This window comes from Stylophora pistillata, chromosome 2, assembly GCF_964205215.1.
Source record: "Stylophora pistillata chromosome 2, jaStyPist1.2, whole genome shotgun sequence".
NCBI lineage: Eukaryota > Metazoa > Cnidaria > Anthozoa > Scleractinia > Pocilloporidae > Stylophora > Stylophora pistillata.
In genome coordinates this window covers 7,118,578-7,138,354 of record NC_142520.1, presented here as the reverse complement: position 1 = coordinate 7,138,354, position 19,777 = coordinate 7,118,578, and the positions used below count along the sequence as shown (strand labels likewise).

Genomic DNA, 19,777 nt, shown 5'->3' with positions numbered 1-19,777 from the left:
CATCTTTTGAAGATGATATAAATGATGTGAACTCACTCTTTACAGAAATAATCGAGAAGAATCAAACGTACTACAAATGAGTGATTTGTGGCCAAAATTTGTCGAGGAAACAAAGAATTGAAACCCTGACTCGAGTTGTGTTCACGGCAAAGGTGAGAAATAACACAAGCCAATCGGAACTTTGAATGTGGTTACAAACGTGTTTTACCCTCATTAATATAACAGATGGATACCACCTTAGAAGTATAAGAGTGCGTTGGAATTCTCGCCTGCAAATGGATGTACACATTCCGAAGCGTATCCCTGTTTATTAATATGATTATGTTTATGTTTTATGATTTTGGCACATCTGTAGACATGAGACATTTTGCATCACAACAAAAACTTTTATGCATGATTATGGGATCCAAGAGACCTTTGAAGTTAGAAGGCAAATTCATGATTGACAATTTGCAATCAACAAAGTTGACTTCTACTTTATGAAAAAATGCCTATTCATGTTAAGATTTGCAAAAACAGTCTGAATAATAAATTTCATGATAAACATATACATGTATGTATATCTCTTGGTACATTTTGTATAGCATACTTTTATCGAAGCAAAGTTTTAAGCCTCTAAAATTACTCCTTGTCTTAAAACCTTTACATTCAAGGTATTGAGAATTTCTTGGAATTATTTGATTACCATTCATAGGGCATGAAATTAATTCTGGTGACTTTCTGAGGAAACAAATGGGTCATGAAAGAAGACTTAAAAGAAATTCATGGGTCTTGAAAGTAGGCTTTTATAAAAAAATTTGTGGGTCTTGAAATTCGTTCTGGTGACTTTTAGGGGAATTAATAATGGGTCATGAAAGTAGTCTTTTAAAGAAATTCATGGGTCATGGAATTCATTCTGGTGACTTTCAGGGGAAATTAATGGGTCATGAAAGGAGACTTTTAAAGAAATTCATGGGTCAGGAAAAAAATGCCTCTAATTTGTGCAAAACTCAGGGCTTAAAGTAACCCCATGAATTTTTATTTTGCAGTATTCATGGGCCATGAAATGAACTTCATGGGTTTTTAACTAGAAATTCATGGAATTTTCATAAAACTAGAGTTCATAGTGACTGTAAGATGTTAGAAGTGTGCTTTCTGTAAAGTAAAATAACAGATTGGCTTATGTCAGTAATATGATTAACAAGGAGAAACTTTATTGCATTAATGGCTGGAAAATATTCCTATTCTTTGATTTCTATATTGTTTATAGCACATAGTGTTAAACTACATGTAGAGAATCTGTCTGAAGCATGATCTTGCCTTAACAGTGTAAATGGTTGTAAAATCTCTCTCATTTGATTGTTCAATGTTTATTGCCGCTACTCCAGTAGGTGCCGTTAGTAAGACTGTTGGTTTCTCAGGATTCATTGAAGCATATTTATACATTTTTACAACAGTGTGCTATATTGTTTTAATCAAATGACTTTTTCAAGAACCACCACCTCCAGTTATAAACAGATAAATTTATTGGTTCAACATTTTGTGAATTCAGACTGTTGAGGTTTTTCAGTTTATTTCTAGTCCACGAAAGCACTCTGTTGTAAGCTTTGTGTTGCATGTTACTTAATGATCTAAATGATTGACGTAATTGGTCGTCAGATATTTCTGTTGGCTGATTATACAGTGATATTGCTGATGGACCACAATTTTCAGTAGTTCGAGAATTTGCAGCAAGCTGTGAGGGTACTTGTTCATTAAAATAATACCTCATCTGCTGATGATTCATCTTGGATTTCTAGTTGTAGTTCAGTATTTTCTTTAGGGTCATATGAATGCATGACAGTACCATGGTTGTTTTTTAGCCATTCTAGTGCTAATTCTGTTACTGCTTCTAAGTCAGGTTCAAAGATTGCTCTGTTATGTTCTACAGTGTCTTGTACTCCTAGTTCATTGAATTTTGACACATATTTGTGATCACTTCCAAGCAGGCTCGAATTTAATTGTTGGACACTAACCCTTTGGGTTAGTAGACATCTTTAACTTTTTCACTAACCATAAAGTTTGGTATCCAAGCTCTCTCACATGTTACAATATCTCAAATATTGAACATTCTGTTCATAAGAACTAGGACAAATTAAAGAGCAACTGAAATTGCATGGTTACCTTAAAAACGTTGACAATATTATTAAGCACCTATTTTGACCCCCTCTCAATTACATGTACCTTGATTAAAGAACTCTGCATAATTCAATGCCGAACTGCTAGAACCTCGTGAACAATAATTTCGAAGCAAATATTTGCCGATCCGATAAAGTTGTGTCCAGATCCCTACATTCAACACAAATTTACTTCAGGGCCTTAGCACTCAAAATGGCTGTAAAGCTTAATTCGATCGCAAAGACAGCAAGAAAACATCGTTTGAGACAGAAAACAGGCTAAAGCAAGTAAATAACACATAAACCGTTCCTAAAACTTATTATTTATTTGTAAAAAGGTTATTTCCATAACATAATTTAAATATGTTAGAAAATTTTACTAACCATGTCGGGTTAGTTGGATACATTTTTAGTAACCAAAAGTTGAAAATTACTAACCAATGGTCCATGGGTTACTGTTAATTTTGAGCCCTGCCAAGGAGGTTAGATTCATCCCTCCATGATAATATAGCATAAGTCCATACATACATACATACATACATACATACATACATACATACATACATACATGCATACATACCTTAGTTGACCACTCCCACATCCATGAGGCTTCTCAGGGCCAATCTTACAGCCACCCATCCCATCGCAGGGGAGGACATCCACCACACAGTCATCTTGCGCTTGGGAAATTAAAAAAACAGTTCAGGCTGTTTTCTTTTATTTGGTCTATGATATCTGATAACAGCTTTGACTTTTGTACATTTCATAGTTTCATTAGTATTCATCAATGATATCTTTTTAGGCAAATATGATGAATCACTGAAACTGATATTTCTATGTTGTACTTAAAAAATGTCATCTGTAAGCACTTCTGGTTGAGCATCAATAGTTTCACTGTTTTCTTTTCTATATAGTCCTTGTAGTAATAAGCTGCAAACTGTATGAGACAAAGGTTATCTACAGCAGGAATAGAGGCTGGTCTAATGCAGTAGCATTCGATGATGTTGGATTTGGATATCTCTGTACTGTCATCTCATCCAGGTCATTAAGTTCTTGTTTTGTCTGCTAAGTCAGTCTCAACAAATAATGTTGCAGGGAAAATTTTCTTTAGCCAGAGTTCAGGCATACATCTGTATACACATTCTTGTGAGCTAACCTCTCTTGTTGATAGAAAAGCAGCACCCATTTTTCTTAAGCCATCTTTAATGTTCATGTTCTCAGTTTTGGCTTCTTTAGCTGGATTAATTATTGCTTGTGAACATTCAGTTTCATATTCTTTGTGAAATAAGAACAAATATAAGTTATGCATTATTTTGTAATGATCAGACACAGGCTGCAAGTCTTTTAATCATTGATGAATATGGATGAGAGTAGTGTTACCAACCATTGAGATCTCATCTGTCATACACCACTTTCATAAATGGCTGCTGGATTAATATTCTTGTGTTTAATTTAAATTAGCCCTTCTGGCCTCGCTTGAGATAATGTATTCTTTTGAATTTTTTACTGGAGAACGAGGCCAGAAGGGCTAATTGAAATTTAAACAAAAGCATATTAATTCGGTAGCCATTTATGAAAGTGGTCTATTATTAGCTTCAGCTCAGACAGCAATAATCTCATTTGTGTTCTTTACTGGTTAGACAGTGCAGGTAGAACATCACCTGTATTTTTAGGTATTGCTAATAATGCTGTGTATATAGTTGTACCATCAATGTTTATTGCTGCTACTCCAGGAGGTGCCATTAGTAAAACTGTTGGTTTCTCAAGATTTATTAGAGCATAATTATTTATTACATTTTTTCAACAGTGTGCTATATAATTGTTTTAATCAAGTGACTTTTTCCAAAACCACCACCTCCAGTTATAAACAGATAAATTGGTTCAACACTTTGTGACTTCAGACTATTGAGGTTTTTCATTTTATTTCTAGTCCACGAAAGCACCCTGTTGTAAGCTTTGTGTTGCATGTTGTCTAGTGATCTAACTGATTGATGTAATTGGTCATCAGATATTCCTGTTGGCTGATTATACAGTGTTATTGCTGATGGACCACAATTTTCAGTAGTTCGAAAATTTGCAGCAAGCTGTGAGGGTACTTGTTCATTAAATACCTCATCTGCTGATGATTCATCTTAGAATTCTAGTTGTAGTTGATCAGCATTTTCTTGATCATTTATAGGGTCATATGAACGTGTGACAGTGCCATGGTTGTTTTGTAGCCATTCTAGTGCTTCTGTTACTGCTTCTAAGTCAGGTTCAAAGATTGCTCTGTTATGTTCTACAGTGTCTTGTATTCCTAGTTCATTGAATTTTGACACATAAAATTATTTCTGATCACTCCCAAGGAGGTTAGACTTATCCCTGCATGGGTAATATAGCATTAAGTAGATGATGGAAAAACAGTTCAGGTTGTTTTCTTTTATTTGGTCTATGATATCTGAAAGCAGCTTTGACTTTTGTACATTTCATAGTTTCATTAGTATTCATCAATGATATATTTTTAGGCAAATATGATGAATCACTAAAACTGCTATTACTATGTTGTATTTCAAAAATGTGATCTGTAAGCACTTCTGGTTGTGCATCAATAGTTTCACTGGTTTCTTTTCTATAGTCCTTGTAGTAATAAGCTGCAAATTGTGTGAGACAAAGGTTATCTACAGCAGGAATAGAGGCTGGTCTAATACAGTAGCATTCAATGATGTTGGATTTGAATATCTCTGTACTGTCATCATCCAGGTCATTAAGTTCTTGTTTTGTCTGTTAAGTCAGTCTCAACAAATAATGTTGCAGGGAAAATTTTCCTTAGCCAGAGTTCAGGCATACAGGTCTTTTTAAATGACAACTCATAATTAGAGCCTGGTGAAACAGCTAGTGCTGAGTAATACTGTTCTTCTCTAATACCAACAGAGTTGAAAATATCATGCTGAGTTAGTGAAGAATCATAGCTAATTTACTTGGATTTAGTACCTCATCTATTTTCTGTTTTACCAAGGAAAGGACTTCTTTTTGTTTCTCCAAAATGTTAGTTTTATTAGTTTCATCCAAATCATTGCATAGTGGTTCTGCAACAAGAGTAGAATTTGTAAAAAATTGACCAAAGTTAATTCTGCATTAAATTTTCTTGTATTTTCTACAGGTTTTCGAATGGCTGTGCTTCTGGTACATTTTTACTATTAAGTCATGCAGTTCAGCATCTTCCTCCTTACTTGGTGAGTAAGCCTCTACATGTTTATCTATGTAGTCTATATATAATTATGCTTATTTATAGCTTGGAGCAGTCGTCACGCCATATAAGGGCATGTAAATGGGGACTCCCTCACATCTGAAATTTATTACGAAGAACATAGTACACTATTTTACCAATCGGTTTAGCATTAGTGAGCAACACCTCAGTGAATAATGTTTCAACTCTGTACTGGAAGTGTTTAGCAACTACAACAGGAATTTAAGAATTTGAGCATTTGACACTTCTCACTGTAAGACAGTGAATCAATTCCTTCATCAGTGGGATCATTGACTTGTATTCTTGCTAATACTTGAAAAAGCTCACTCCATCTTAAATCAGCTTAAGACAATGTCATAAACCATGTTGGAATGCCAAGTTGTTTAACCATTGCAACTACTTCATACATGAATGTTTGCCAGTATGGTGGTGTTCCTGGTATTTGCCTCAGAAATAAATATGCTTGATCTTGGACAGTAAGGTTCACTAATCTCTGAGGATTGGCTCTTAATTGAGAAGCAGTGACAGATTGCCCATCAACCTTCTTTAGAGCAATATTTATACTATCTGACACTTTCTTTTGTTCAATTATGAATAATCGTGCAATAAAGAGGTATTTAGGGTTTGTGGCAAACCTTCCAATGTAATGTAAAATTCTAACATTAAAATATTTCACTGGTGAAATTGTAACTTGTCGTTCTGCTGTGTACCCATACCTGCCTTTGGGAAACAATACTGGAAATGCTAGTTCTTCACATTGTTTGTCAACCATAAATAAGACAGGATGTTGGTTTTCTCCTGATGCTATACTGTAGACTTCATTTCCTGCTGACTTCCCACTATCTGTAACAACTGGATAGTTTGGTATAATTGACTCTAAGCATGTGTCGCATACTGGGGCTCTAAGGGGTCGTCATTTTCTTCTTCGTTACTATTTAATTGATCATTTTCTCTTGCATCATACTCCAAAGCAGGATCACTATCTGTTGTTATATTGTTTGATGTACATGTAGCTTGTTGATTTGTATCATTATTATCTGCATCATTTTGTAAAGCTGTGATATTGCTATCAATATTGTTAATTACAATTACTATATCTTTGTACAATGGATTATGTGTACTTTGACCCAGTGAAGACCTTGCTGTATTAACTCTGGTCGTGTAACTGCTTGAAAATAAACATGTCCTCTAAATTGTAACCTTCTTTTTAGCTTTATGATTATTATACCAGATCTGTCTGGTGGACGAGGGAGTTGATTACATGTCTGATCACATTCTACAGGTACATTGCATATTGCACCTTTAATTTTTCTCTGTTGTCCTTTAGGCATGACCACAATCTTCTCAAATACTATGCATTGAGCTATTAGTATTTCTTGTAGTTTTTCTAGTGAGGATAGTTCTGTGGGTATTTCATCCACATACCTATTGTTCACTACAGCCTGACATGGGAATTTTCCTTTTATAACCTTTGAATGACATGTGTTTTTGCCTGTGTTTTATCATGATGCATTTCCTTTCAAGCTCAGTAATTTTACATGAACAGCAAATAAATTGTATATCATAATTATTCCAAAGTCTGACATTCTTGCTTATTTTGAATGATATTAATTTCCTCTACTAGATTATTCACACCACGAATGTGTTTTGTCTGTTTCATTGCAGGTGAATGACTTTCTTCATATGTTAGAAGAGAAAACAATTGCTTTACTTTTGTATTTTGTTGATAAATAAAAGCTGTACAGTAACTTCAAATCCACATTAAAAAGCCTGTTTTCCCAGTGTGGTTCCTTAATCAAGGTCTCTAATTTACGCAAGGAACGCCTGGGACCATGACCCCCGTTTGGCGATTAAAACAGCTTGAAATTTCAGACTCGGGCGTCCCTACGGAAGCCCGAGTAACTAGGCCATTATTTTCTAATACCCTACACGTTATTTCTGAAAAGGTGTTGCAACGAGCGTTATTTATGACAGAACAATCATGAATTATATGGTGCATTCCTATTTCATAAACGCGTAATTTTGTCATTGTGGTTAACTGTTTCCAAATCATTTTGAGTCTCAACAAAACTAAAAACTACATTCAGAAACAAGTTGAAACATATAATTATCCTCCTCTGTTTTACTCATATACTTACTTTTATTAGGGTGTGGACAAAGCGTGGGGTAGGCCCTCGTGTAGGCCATAGCCTACCATGTGGTCTACCCTGTGGCCTATCGGTGGTCAGATTTCTAAAAACAAAAATGAAATCAGAAAGAGTCGAACGAATACGCTGGCGTACAATTCTATGTCTCTAAAAAGGGTATACTAAGAGGTCGCTAACACGATTTTCAACGTTCAAGGGAACGAAACAATGCAATTTTTACAGCACTCACCAATAACGGTAGGTTAAGGGGGGGAGGGGAGAGGAGGGGCCAATAGTGCGTGGTCGCAGAGGTTATGCAAAATGGCGGTTTCACGGTACAGGCTGTTAGTTGGTAACATATTGTGGAGTGCTAGTGTAAAAATGTGTGAAGGCACGGGGGATTCATGGTTAGTGCGCTTGACTCCGGATCGATTGGTCCGGGTTCGTGCCCCGGCCGGGACATTGTGTTGTGTTCCTAGGCAAGACACTTTACTCTGACAGTGCCTCTCTTCACCCAGGTGTATAAATGGGTACCGGCAATTTAATGCTGGGGGTAACCCTGCGATGGACTAGCATCCCATCCAGGGGGGAGTAGAAATACTCCTAGTCGCTTCATGCTACAGAAACCGGAGTTAAGCACCGGCCTAATGGGCCACTAGGCTCGTAAACAGACTTTACTTACTAGTGTGGGAATCATGCTTAGATGTAGATGTCTATTGCGAATTAGTATTTTTCCTAAAGAAAACGATTGCAAGTATTCCATCTGTCAAATGGAAAAAATATATATATATCCATCCATTCATCAAAGAAATGAAGTTGCGCGTTGTAATTGTTAACGTTTACAGCGTATGCCATTAACTTCGTCGGTATGGGAATTAGGATAACCATGAAGGGAGGGGAGGGAGGGTGTGTGGAGGAGTGAGTCAATAATAAAATTCCAAACCCTAAGACAGACCAAAAAACATAGCAAAACATCGCAAAATTTCCTCAGCACTATACTGTTTGAACAGTTTTATTTTTCGTCTTGATGTCCTACCACCATTTTTTCTATGTTTTTGCTTTAAGAATAGGTCTTCGCTGCACGCGCCGCAAGCTTGGCTATAAGTTAGACAGTTACTCGTGAGTTAAAAGATGTTCGCCTCTCGATCGGACCAAAGTTGGATAATTTCTTCTGACAAATATACAACTATGCTTTACAAATGGCAGCATTGTTGATTTGTTAGTTGTTTTTCACCGATTATACAAGATCTCCGAAGAATTTAATTGATTGGTACTGAAAACTGTAATTTGTTAATGCACCTGAGCTATTTAGCCTCAATATTAAATTTATGGTCAATTAAACGATGAAGAGCAGTTCAGGTGATATAATGCATCATATATATAAATTGCAAGGTTTTTCCATTCGGAAACAATCCATTTTACATAGCGAATTCATTAGGAAATAGGACAATTAAAACTGACGACTGATGTCATACTGCTGTAATGGGATCCATGGAAAACATAAGTACTATGCCAATTTTTTTTTTTTTATTCTCTCTTTGGGGTGTAATTCGTTAATTTCTACAGGATACGGATGTCGTTTTGAAAGAAAAAGATTTACATTTTAAAAATTCAAAGAAGCAGGAGCCGAATTGAAAAGAAAACGCAAAGATAAACCTGTCACGAGTTGATCTGTCGCTGAAAGCATCTACTGTGAAAATTCCTCGTTTAAACTCGTAACATTGTAAATGTACTTACTGCCAACTAATTATGCGTTAATATTACGGTATAGTATAGTTATTTAATAGATATATTAGAAAAAAATCCTTACGCTTTCATTGCTCGTGTCAGAATATGGCTACATGCTTCTTGCTCCGATGCTTCTCCAACGAAGAATTTTGATTTAAACTTCCTCTCCGGACACAACATTTTCAAGAGGCAGTTTCAGATACGTCTATGCGGCTCAACCCGAAAACCTGCCGAACAAATGTGGTTCTGAAAACCAAGAACGCGTTCGCTGAAGCCAACCATGGAATAAGTGACTAAAAAGGTGTCACTTCCCCAGGAAACACCATATTGCTCACCAGGGACTATAGGTTTCGCGAGGGCGGCGGCCCACAACATGATTTCGTTATTAGTATAATTCTCCAAGGACGCGTGAAATGTTCCTTGTTGGAGTCAGTCATTGTTAATGGTCTAGGAGGGGAGTGGCATATTAAGGGGGATCCCATGGTTTTCAGGGCGAACCGTGAGGGGCTGAGTCGTTACCAGCAAAGTATAAAGGGAGACCAGAAAATTTCTGTTAAAAGCTTTGTAAGAGGACTTTCACGACAAAACGATTATGAATTGAAAACTGCATAATTGTGTCGTCTCCAAATTAAAATAACTTTTTAACATGCGCCGAACCACATCTCGTTTATTATTCTAAGCATCCTCCTGGTGTCTGTGTCGTAGAAACTTGGACAAGCATAAGGGGAGAGCGGGTCAACACGTTAGAGACCAGCAACATGATGTCAATTTTGCATACATAACTTTATTTCCGTTCGAATTTCAGCGAAGCATGGGTGGTGCTAGTTTCTCCGAACAAAAGCGCTAAAGAAATAAATAAGTAAGTCCAATTCAATGAACACACCTAATCAATTTCATCATTACAATACAATAAATAAAACGAAAAAAAAAAGTTGAATACGAGAAAGAGAAATCCCTAGTTACTAAGAATAAAAGTGATTAAAAATTTTTACAGCAAGTTTCACGAAACTCTAAGACACATATATCATGCTTCAAATCTTGAATACGGGCCTACAAATCTTAAATACGGGCCATGCTAATATACAATCGCTTGGCTCAAATGAAAAGTCGTATACAAGTTCTTCCTCTGGGATCAGCTCAGAAAACTCTAAAACAAAGTTCCGTGGTTTTTTTTTTCCTTTTTTCGCTACAATCCTGCGACACGCTGAGGAACTAATTGCGTCTCTGCAAGATGTCTTGTGCTCAAGTATCCGTTTTTCATCTTAGTTTTTGATGTAGTTCTTTACTCTTTTTCACATTTTCTCATTATTGTCTCTAAACCTTGAGGTTTCGAGCCTTTGCTGTTTTTAATAACAAATTAAAATCTTCATCTTCTTCTGACAACTCTGAAACAATTCTCTCCAGTCGTTCTAACAGGTCATGCTTTCTCCGGCCTAATTTACGGAGAGAAGACTCTACGACATCCTCTTTAAATCTCACTTTCTTTTCTTCTGAACGTTTGCTGCATTCTTCATTGCTTTCACCTTTGAGAAATTTTAACATGTCGATTATCTTGTCAAAAAATGATTGTTTCCTCTTGCTGCACTGCTGTTTACTTATTGTTCCTCTAGATTTTTTCTCCCTCAAAGCTACGGTAGCCTGACTTTTTAAATTAAAGTTCAGATTCAAAATATTCTTGGAGTCAAGGCCAACGCTTCCTGAATGCTTGTCTTTTGCGTCTTCTGATTTTTGGAAGGTTCTCAACTGACTCAGTGTGTTACTGATCGCATCGAAAAACTTTTTTCTTTCTTTTGAGGCCGAGCAACGGTGCTCATCAATAAGTTCATACAGCTCATCCCCGTTCACATTATTCTTAGCATCCGAAAGGGCATCGTTCATTATAACGATAAAAAAGTTCATGCAAAGGATAGTAAGAGTTAAAAGAATTAAATACGCGAATACTCTGGCGTATATGGTGTTGGCCTCTGCTAGTTCATTGATCGGTCTAGCTTTCACTCGACCAAGAGTTAGCTCAAGCTGGAAATAAGCTCCTTTTAGCACCGAAGAGTAGCGCTCAGATACACAACCAAACATCAAGACACCGAAGTGCAAAAATGCAACAAAGAAAATTGAAAAAAGAAAACTAAACGAGGTCAAAGATCGTGCAGATATCTTCAATGTTTTGGAGAATAGAGCAACATGGTTGTTGAAGCGAGTCATTCGCAAGAGTTTGGTAGTGACGATGAAAATCAGAATACCAAGGACGGCGTTTTCTACTTCTTGGCAAGTGATAGCTTCTTGAAAACTTGGATTTGCATAAATGTTTTTATGCACTTTGCCCATGATTGAAATAACTTTACTCTGTCGTATCATATAAGTTACCACGGCAAACAGAGAGAAAAAAATTTGGAATATTTCGATCCAATTCCACATGGACTTAAAATATCGAGAACGATGATTATAAAGCCTCAAGGTTTCTCTCCCAAAATACAAAAAAACAGATACAATGAAGAGAAACGTGCAAATCGAATAAAACTGATGAGAGGAAGTGTCAGTAGAATCAATTGACAGACTGTGGGTTTGCATGGAAGCTGTTTTCAGCCCAGATGTTTGAACCTCGTAGAAGTATGTGGCAACACCTAAAACATTTACTGATGGATTAAACGTAGAAAACTCTGCGATGACCACTCGAGTTTTTCTGTCCAGCCAATTGTTTTTTTGTAAATCTGTTACTATGCTGAATCCTGTATGATTCTGATATCCGAGGTCTGCTACAAATCCTCCTCCATGATAATAGGAGAACTGTCCCCACCTAGGTATAGCGTCGGTGTCTTCAACATGTTGATATCGCCATGGCCTCGGGCAAAGACGTAGCAACTCGTCATTCCTCGTAGCATTGTCAACAGGCCTCCAGCCTGGTTTATTGTACGCGGCCTTGTCTTCGTTCTTTACCGAGTATCCCTCGAAACATTCTTCGATATAGTTCGGGACTTTGCACTGTGCTGCATTTTGAAAAACAAAAGATTATTACCAAAGAAGCTTGTTTTGGTATTCATTGTGCTCAGCGGTTTGTGTCATTTTAATCGTACTTTTAAAAGGACAAGGACATCTCTGCTATGAAAAATAAAAGATAGTTGTAGAACCCTTAGAATTTACCTAAGGGGAGAGGAATGCCGTTGATCGATTCTAACTTTTACGTTGAATAAAAAACGCAGCTTCTCCTAGTCACCAACGCTGTTAGAATGGTCAGAGGCCGAGAGATTTGACACTATTATTTCACTATCACAGCCGGTTTTTCGTGTATGACTATAGAGTGTAAAATTAAGTGTGTGTGTAAATAGCCTTGTCACAAAAATCGAAAACAATGAATGAATAAATAAATAAATAAACATACAAACAAGGAAATGCTTACTCGATTTCACTCTGAGTTGCCTTATACGAGCCATACCGACAAGAAGAGAGTGTTTATTACCAATATACATTGTTTTCTTCTCCTCTTGACGGTTGTACCATCTTCCGGAAAACACTCCTGGGATGTAAACTTTCTGTAACCAGTTCCAGTACATAGTGCTGTTTTTCACCTGAATTAATACAAGATCGTCAGATTAGATATATTTCGTTTGGTTTATACGTTTAGCTGTATGGATAGATGAGAAGTTCGATCCACGCAAACGAGTAAGTATTTTTAAGCCCGTTTTTAGACTATTATTTCTAATTCCCAAAATTATTTATATTTCCCATTATACCCTATTCCCTCGAAAATTAATTTTTGTTTATTTATTTCAAGGATGTTTGTATGAATTAGCAGCCACTTTCTGAATATCCTCCTTTAACCCTGTATCTCCCAGAAGTGATTAACATAGAACTTCTCCCCAAGATATCCATACATTATTCAGTAAACAGATAATGAGAATGCTCAAAGTTATCATGTAGAATTTGAAGCTTTGATCTAACACTAAATTCTTGTAACTAATTAACAAGGAAATGTGTAGCAGCAAGAGGGGAGAATTAACAAAAGGATCTTGGGAGTTCAAAGGTTGATATAATGTCAATCTCTTGATGACTTTATACCACTTTGCTTGGAATCTCTCCTTAGTGTTGAGTCTCAGTCTTGCTCAATACGTCAATCACTATAGCAGAAAGTGTCTTAGCCAATGTCTGAATTGTCTATAAACGATTTTATTTTCCAGTTCTTCAGCAGGCCGTCAAAGTAACATTTCTCCTTGTATACTCAACTTGGAACCACACATAGGAATAAAAGCTGTAAGATCAATCAAACACAAAAATTTCAGCAATACATTAATCAAAATCAACTAACGTCTACTCACCCTGCTGAAGCTTGGTAGTCCATCTCTGATTGATTTCGTCATCAAGTACCGATGATCATTTCTATTTCCATAGCACACTACCATTAGCAAGAAAACGAAGACCAGGTATGCAACCAATTCTGTGAAGTAACGTGTCAGGTTCTGTTTCTTAGCTTGTTGTCTCCTCATCTTTTCCACATCTGATAATTGCAGTGCCCAAAACTTTTGTTTAGAGTACTCAGTCTTAGCTTGCTGAGGGCTTTCAGAGGCATGTACTTTTGATCTCTTTGCCTTTATCCTAAAAATGGCTGCAATAGTTAGAGCTGTGAAGAACACCTTTACTGGTTCCTTGATTGTTACGTCCTGGGCGAATGAGATAAGCATCGAAGATAGCCACTGCTCGCTGACACTCCTTTCCCAAATTAGACTGTAGAATATTGAAAACGCAGCCGAAACAGTACAAGAACAGAGCAACAAAAACCAAGCAATACCAGTGATAAAGGTGCCTTTATGACAATAGCCGTTGTTTGTTGCACACTTTTCAGCTCCTTTCTGAAAAAATAACGCTATGATAATATTTATGGGTGCTACAAGAAGTGCGCTTTCAATGCCAGTCACAACTTGTCTCCACGACATTTTAAGCGGTCCAACCTGGATAGGCAGTTCGTAATTTCCTTCTAACTTATAGAACATCGCGTTAGCAAACATGGATGTCAAAAGCACTGACAGGCAACAAGAAAGCCGCTGTACTCTTGTAAAGCGGCTTCTTCGTAGCTTCGCTGCAACTGAAATCCAAATATGCCACTCCGCGAGGCCTCTTCGCCAACGTCTTGCGACTTCACTGCCGAAATCCAGATGATTTGAGGTCTTGTGGATTGTTCGCTCGATGCGCCCATCTCCCCGCTCAAGAGCAAACCACAGATTCGCCATAAATTTCCACGACTGGTTAGTTTGTACGTCCCGAATCAGAATTTCCTCAAGAAACCACGAAGGATTATTTCCAAAATTATCATGACCAATCTGTAGTCCTTGAATCGAACCAAGTGATTTATTAACATAAAGTACAAAAACATCGGAATTACCTCGAGAGAAAAACATATTAACTGCACCAGGCTCTTCTTGGCTGAGATGAAGAATGCCACTCTTTCCGTCAGAACCGTAAATCTCCAAAGCAACATGAGCAGTCGTGCCCGAATTTTTCCACGCACCAGTAGTAATCACTATTTCGTATTCGTATGTACTGTTTGGAGAAGATGGAAGGTGGATCGGGGATTCCTCCTAAAAAAAAAAAAACAAAACAAAAAATGAAAAAGCATAATTTATTTACTTGACTAGCTAATTCATATTTTCAATTAGATTTTTTTGTTTCATTCCAAAAATACATGGTAAACCCTGGAGACGGTTTAATCTAATTGACTATTAATTCACAATCAACATATTCATCTCAACAAGCCTTTAAAGCAAATAATGGAAGAAAAAAAAAATTAAAAGCCTTCTTTTTGTTAACCCTTTAACTCCCAACGGTGATCCATATGTAATTTCTACCTTTTATATCCAAACATTATCCAGTAAATAAGGAATGAGAATATTCAAACTTATCAAGTAGAAGAATTTTTATCTTCATCTATTAGCAAATGTTCATGACTTATTCACAAAATAATGCTTAGCAGTTGGAGGTACGAATTTACAATGAGATCTTGGTTGTAAACAGTTATACAGTGTAGTGGAGAGCAAACCTCGTGAAAATAATGCTCAAAAGCAAAATCTGGCTCTTTACTAACATTTTTCGCGTCTTCCTTGTCGAATTTCCTTACGATAACAATTGCAGACGCATAACACAACAGAACCACCGCCATAGCCACAATTACTGCAATATTTCCAGTTTCCGGTAACTGCTGGAGCTCGACTAGAACCTTGTCAAAGTCAATAGGATTCGGTTCAACCAAAAGACTTCCTCCAAATGATGTCAAATGATTGCAGCTACAATTTATGAATCGGTCTGATGTTGCCAAAACCTGGAATTATAAATTAAAAGGAAGATGTAAGTGATGAAGTTTATCATAATGATTTTGGCTGCAGCTGCTTATCACTCTGTACCTTTCTCTTTTAAGGCGCTGCTAAGCTTATGTTGGTTATCAAATTTTTTCGACCTTTTACGATAGCAGAACCAACGGAAAATGTTATCAAAACAACGTTTGGCCTGAATACAATGATAAGTCTAGTGAATGAAGATTATTACAATACCGTAATAATTTTTCAAAAATTACTAAGAAAGGAACGACTTTTCTGAAATGTGTTGAAAGCAATGCAAAATTATAACAATAATTATTGTCCTAAAGTTCATTTTTAACTTTTCACTTACCCGACAGCTAGCCAGATGATATCCACTTGTCAAATTTTTTTGACCAGTAAACACAACTACCTAAGGCCACCTTCAGAGTGTAGTTCTCATCTGTTGTGGAATCATAAACTGGAATCACAGGGACATTTTCATCCTGGGGTGGGGTGGATGGTGGATCTTTAACTTCGACGCAGGAGCGCTTCCCTCGCTTTTCTCCTAAACAAGATCTTTTAAGTCTTTTGTGAGATAACTTCATTGTGGCGTTGGCATTTTTTACGCCAAGAAAGTATTTCCCTGGATGCTCAGCCAGAACTTGTATCGGTGCATTTAGGGAGCAGACTGTTTGTCCTTGTCTTTTGTCACGCGCACGTAGCATCCAAACGCACATTTGGCCTTGAAAGATTGTGGCATTGAGGTCGTGGTCTTGAGATGTTGGCCGCTGACCAAAACGCATATAGACAAACAGATGTAGGGTTGGGTCTTGAGGTTTTATTTCCAGGATTAGCAAGGTGTTTTCATATTTCACGCTTATCTCGTGGAAACGTATATCGTCATATTTCGTGAAATACCATGACTTCTCTAGAATTTTTTTTCGAAGTTTCGAAGGCGTAACTATGACGACAATGTCTTCTGTGAGATTAGATACTTTAATAGGCTCGCTATAGTTGTTTTTCAACAGCAGGGTTACAACATGAGAGCCAACTCGCTCCTTTGTGCCGTCCCAAGTGTAAGGTTTGAAAGAGAATGACAGCATCTAAAAGAGTAACAATATTTCAGCTTCGTTTGTTTGTTTGTTTGTCTGTTTGTTTGTTTTTACAAGGGATTTCGTCGTACTATTAAACGTAAGCTTATGCACTGATGAGGCCCAGAAGGCCGAAACAGCACTTTATACTTACATGAATAAATATATATTTAGAAAACAATGAAAGAAATATACAATTTTATTCGCCTGGTCACTTTTTTTGAAATATTTTAAAGCGAGAAATATCGGGCCAGAGCGAAAAGCGACGACTAAGGCTTCTGAGAGACTTGATGCTGTTTTTAACTCAAGTTTAAAATCTATTTAAGGCGATATTAAGAAAATCATGCTTGATTCGATTCGATTCTTTTTGCTATATTAAGTGTTAGAGTTGAACAAGTCAAAAGCAAAATAATAATTAGAGTTGCCTCTGGATATAGGCAGTCCTCAGGGTACCTAGTGTGCTACTTTACTACTTTGACTTGACTGGCGTCGGTATTAGCGGACAAATACTTTCCTGATCTCGCCACGAATACATTAAGTTTACCTTTAGGGCATAAGTACCTACCTTAGCATCTACAAAACTTGTTTTTTTCACTCCGGAGACTATCAACAGGCTTTCAGACGGTAACCTAAACCGCCCTTTTCCTGCTTTTATTTCCAGTCCTGAAAGTCTTTGGCGGCTATATCTTCCAAGTTTCATGGACAATTGCCCTGCTGTGATTGTTATCACTTTTTCATCAGGGACAGTCAAGGCCAGCAATGAGTCTGTAACGTTATCGAGGACCTTCATCGAAATCTTCACTAACATCTTACCCTGTAGAAATGACACAAATAGACATAGAATATAAAAAAATTATGAATCGTGAAAAGTTCGAAACAAAAAGGTCCGAAATCTGAAAAAAGAAAGGAGTGACGGTGAAGTTAACAGCAATCTTCTGTGGACCACTCATCAATGAATTAAAAAGTAATGACCGTGGGGTGGAAAGAGAAAAAATAAGAATTTGCTGGCACACACGGATACGTTAGTAAAGAGTGTTCATTTAATTCGTAGACTTGTCGACACCACCTAAATGTACGCTACAATACCTGTTCTTGAAAACTTGATTTTGAATCCTCTGAAGCAATCACGGCTGCTGCCTTCAACACGCTATTTAAACATAAAGCCAAGTTTTCTGCTGACTTAGTTGTCAGGTGTATATCTGCTACGTCTTTTTTCCGGGCGAGAGACCATAAAAGGGACGTCATTGAACGGACCGCAATCAGGGAGATATTCTATGGAGTGCAAATTAGGTTGAGCGGCTGAAATTGGTTACTTTCAGTTTTGTTTTCATTAACCTTTGTAGAGATATTCTGGCGTGAGTTAGTTAATGTAAGTTCAATAAATCACTAAGTATGACTTGGTGTTTTATGCTTCCTTTTTTTTAATTTTTTTTAGTCTTTATCGTTGTTGTTGCTGTTGGGTTTTGAGCCCGTCTGGCTATAAAAAAAAAAAAAAAAATCGACATATATAGCGACCAAAGTTACTCAAACATTAATATAAAATATACATATATGTGTCATTCTTTCAGTTGTGTCCCATCCAAAGCAATATTATAATAAATAAATAAATAAATAAATAAATTTTAATTAGTTGTATAGCCCTATTTACATGTACAGATCAATAGTGCTTTACACTGAATAAAAATTAAAAACCTTATATATCTAAATAAAAATTTACAATAGTAATGGTAGCTAAAAATACATAGGAATAAATTATTTTAATGTAATATATCTAAGTTAATGATTACAAAAAGCTTCATTAAACAGAAATGTTTTAATAGCTTTTTTAAATTTATCCAAACACTTAATCATTTTAATTTCATGAGGAAGTCTGTTCCATAAGTATGGTGCTGCTGCCTGAAAAGATCGATCACCAAATGTCTTCAGCATCTTACCCTTAGGGGGCTCTAAGTAAAGACCGTCATTAGATCGAAGACAATAAGAAGATTTTGATTTAATAGATATGAGGCTGTTAATATATGACGGAAGTAAATTATGAAGCGCTTTCAAAGTAAGTAGAAGAGTTTTAAATTTAATGCGAGCCTGGATTGGAAGCCAGTGTAACTCATATAGAATAGGAGTAATATGCGAGTACCTTCCAACGTTCAATAGCAGTCTTGCGGCTGCATTCTGTACACGTTGTACTTTAGCTATCAGTTCCTTTGAGGCACCATACAAAAGACTGTTACAATAATCTAATCTATTCGTTATAAACGCATGAACTAAAGTATGGAGACTGTCTTCGTGTAAATATTTCTTAATGCTTCTAATGTTATGAAGATAAAAGAATGCAGATTTGCAAATATTTGTAATATGCTTAGACATGCTTAGGTTAGCATCCAACCAACAGCCTAGATTTTTTACCTCGGAGCTATTATTAATTACCGAGTTGCCAACGGAGATACTGATTGGCTGTAGTTTAGATAATTGTTGTTTTGAGCCTATTAAAATCAGTTCAGTCTTGCTATCATTAATTAACAGTCTATCATGAATCATCCACTTCCTGATCTTTCCAATACAGTTCTCCATTGCTTGCAAGGCTTGGTCTTGAGATGTAGTATTAGGTTTAAAACTCAGATATAACTGGGTGTCATCAGCATAACAATGAGCACAAGGGAGCTCGTGTTCAATGATCTTAAAGAGCTTAGATTATGTAACTTACCAGTGACACGTGGTTCACTTTATCCAAAAGTTGAAGAGCAGAACCGATAACTGATGAGCTTTGAAGCAGGTCCAAGACATTTTTCGCTTCCAAGGAAGAAACTTCTACTAGGATGTATTCCATTACCTTGAAAGTAATAAACACGTACAACTGAAGGTTATTTTAGGCGGGAAAGAATCAAGAAAGTAGACTATATCCCACACATGAGGCTCATTCCAAAGAACTGAAATCCTTTTAAAGGTATGTTTATACTCAAAGTATCAGGTCTCCTGATGATATTGATACTGACAACTATCAAAATGATATAATCGCAAGTGTGTGATTGATCCTAAGACATCGCTAGTTGGAACATACGTCCAAGCTGAAACTGAGGGATGTGTACCGGTTATTTACGCCAATGGAATATATTTTAAACTTCATTTTAAGATGCTGAAAGTACTCTTTTGAAATTCAACTCAAGGCTGTACAGCGTTTACATTCTATTCATAAGAA

General features: G+C 36.6%; 3 protein-coding genes across 4 annotated transcripts in view; 1 reads left to right on the top strand and 2 right to left on the bottom strand.

Annotated features, from left to right (window-relative positions):
* The window catches only part of LOC148736903 (uncharacterized), a 334,451-nt gene extending 327,309 nt beyond the window's left edge, over window positions 1–7,142 (top strand). The window contains exons 4-6 of one of the 2 annotated variants that reach the window (XM_088750773.1): window positions 5,275–5,347; window positions 6,573–6,643; window positions 7,027–7,142. In XM_088750773.1, coding sequence (XP_088606899.1) covers window positions 5,275–5,347; window positions 6,573–6,643; window positions 7,027–7,030 — 148 coding nt within the window. In that variant the 3' untranslated portion in view covers window positions 7,031–7,142. Of the gene's footprint in view, window positions 1–3,182; window positions 4,875–5,274; window positions 5,348–6,572; window positions 6,644–7,026 lie in introns of those variants that run through there. The other variant, XM_088750774.1, reaches the window with a different exon arrangement.
* Window positions 7,143–9,979: 2,837 nt separating this feature from the next.
* Window positions 9,980–15,413, bottom strand: LOC111319154 (polycystin-1-like protein 2). The gene is made up of 4 exons (XM_088750663.1): window positions 15,283–15,413; window positions 13,523–14,779; window positions 12,607–12,775; window positions 9,980–12,196 (listed from the first exon to the last, which is right to left on the bottom strand). The coding sequence occupies exons 1-4, from the start codon at window positions 15,355–15,357 to the stop codon at window positions 10,530–10,532; spliced, it is 3,168 nt and encodes a 1,055-aa protein (XP_088606789.1). The 5' UTR covers window positions 15,358–15,413; the 3' UTR covers window positions 9,980–10,529.
* Window positions 15,414–16,883: 1,470 nt separating this feature from the next.
* Window positions 16,884–19,408, bottom strand: LOC148736902 (uncharacterized). Its single transcript, XM_088749205.1, has 4 exons — window positions 19,286–19,408; window positions 17,671–17,856; window positions 17,150–17,398; window positions 16,884–16,901 (listed from the first exon to the last, which is right to left on the bottom strand). Exons 1-4 carry the CDS (start codon window positions 19,406–19,408, stop codon window positions 16,884–16,886), a joined length of 576 nt encoding a protein of 191 aa, XP_088605331.1.
* Between the last annotated feature and the right edge of the window lie 369 nt (window positions 19,409–19,777).

Coding starts and splice junctions, on each gene's coding strand:
- LOC111319154 (XM_088750663.1), bottom strand. CDS start 15,357: ATGGCGGTGGTTCTGTTGTGTTATGCGTCTGCAATTGTTATCGTAAGG. Junction 14,780..15,282: donor ACAAGGAAGACGCGAAAAAT/GTTAGTAAAGAG, acceptor TTTTTTTTTTAG/GAGGAATCCCCGATCCACCT. Junction 12,197..12,606: donor GCAACTCAGAGTGAAATCGA/GTAAGCATTTCC, acceptor TTCAAAATGCAG/CACAGTGCAAAGTCCCGAAC.
- LOC148736902 (XM_088749205.1), bottom strand. CDS start 19,408: ATGGAATACATCCTAGTAGAAGTTTCTTCCTTGGAAGCGAAAAATGTC. Junction 17,857..19,285: donor AAGTGAACCACGTGTCACTG/GTAAGTTACATA, acceptor TGCACTCCATAG/AATATCTCCCTGATTGCGGT. Junction 17,399..17,670: donor AATCAAGTTTTCAAGAACAG/GTATTGTAGCGT, acceptor TCATTTCTACAG/GGTAAGATGTTAGTGAAGAT.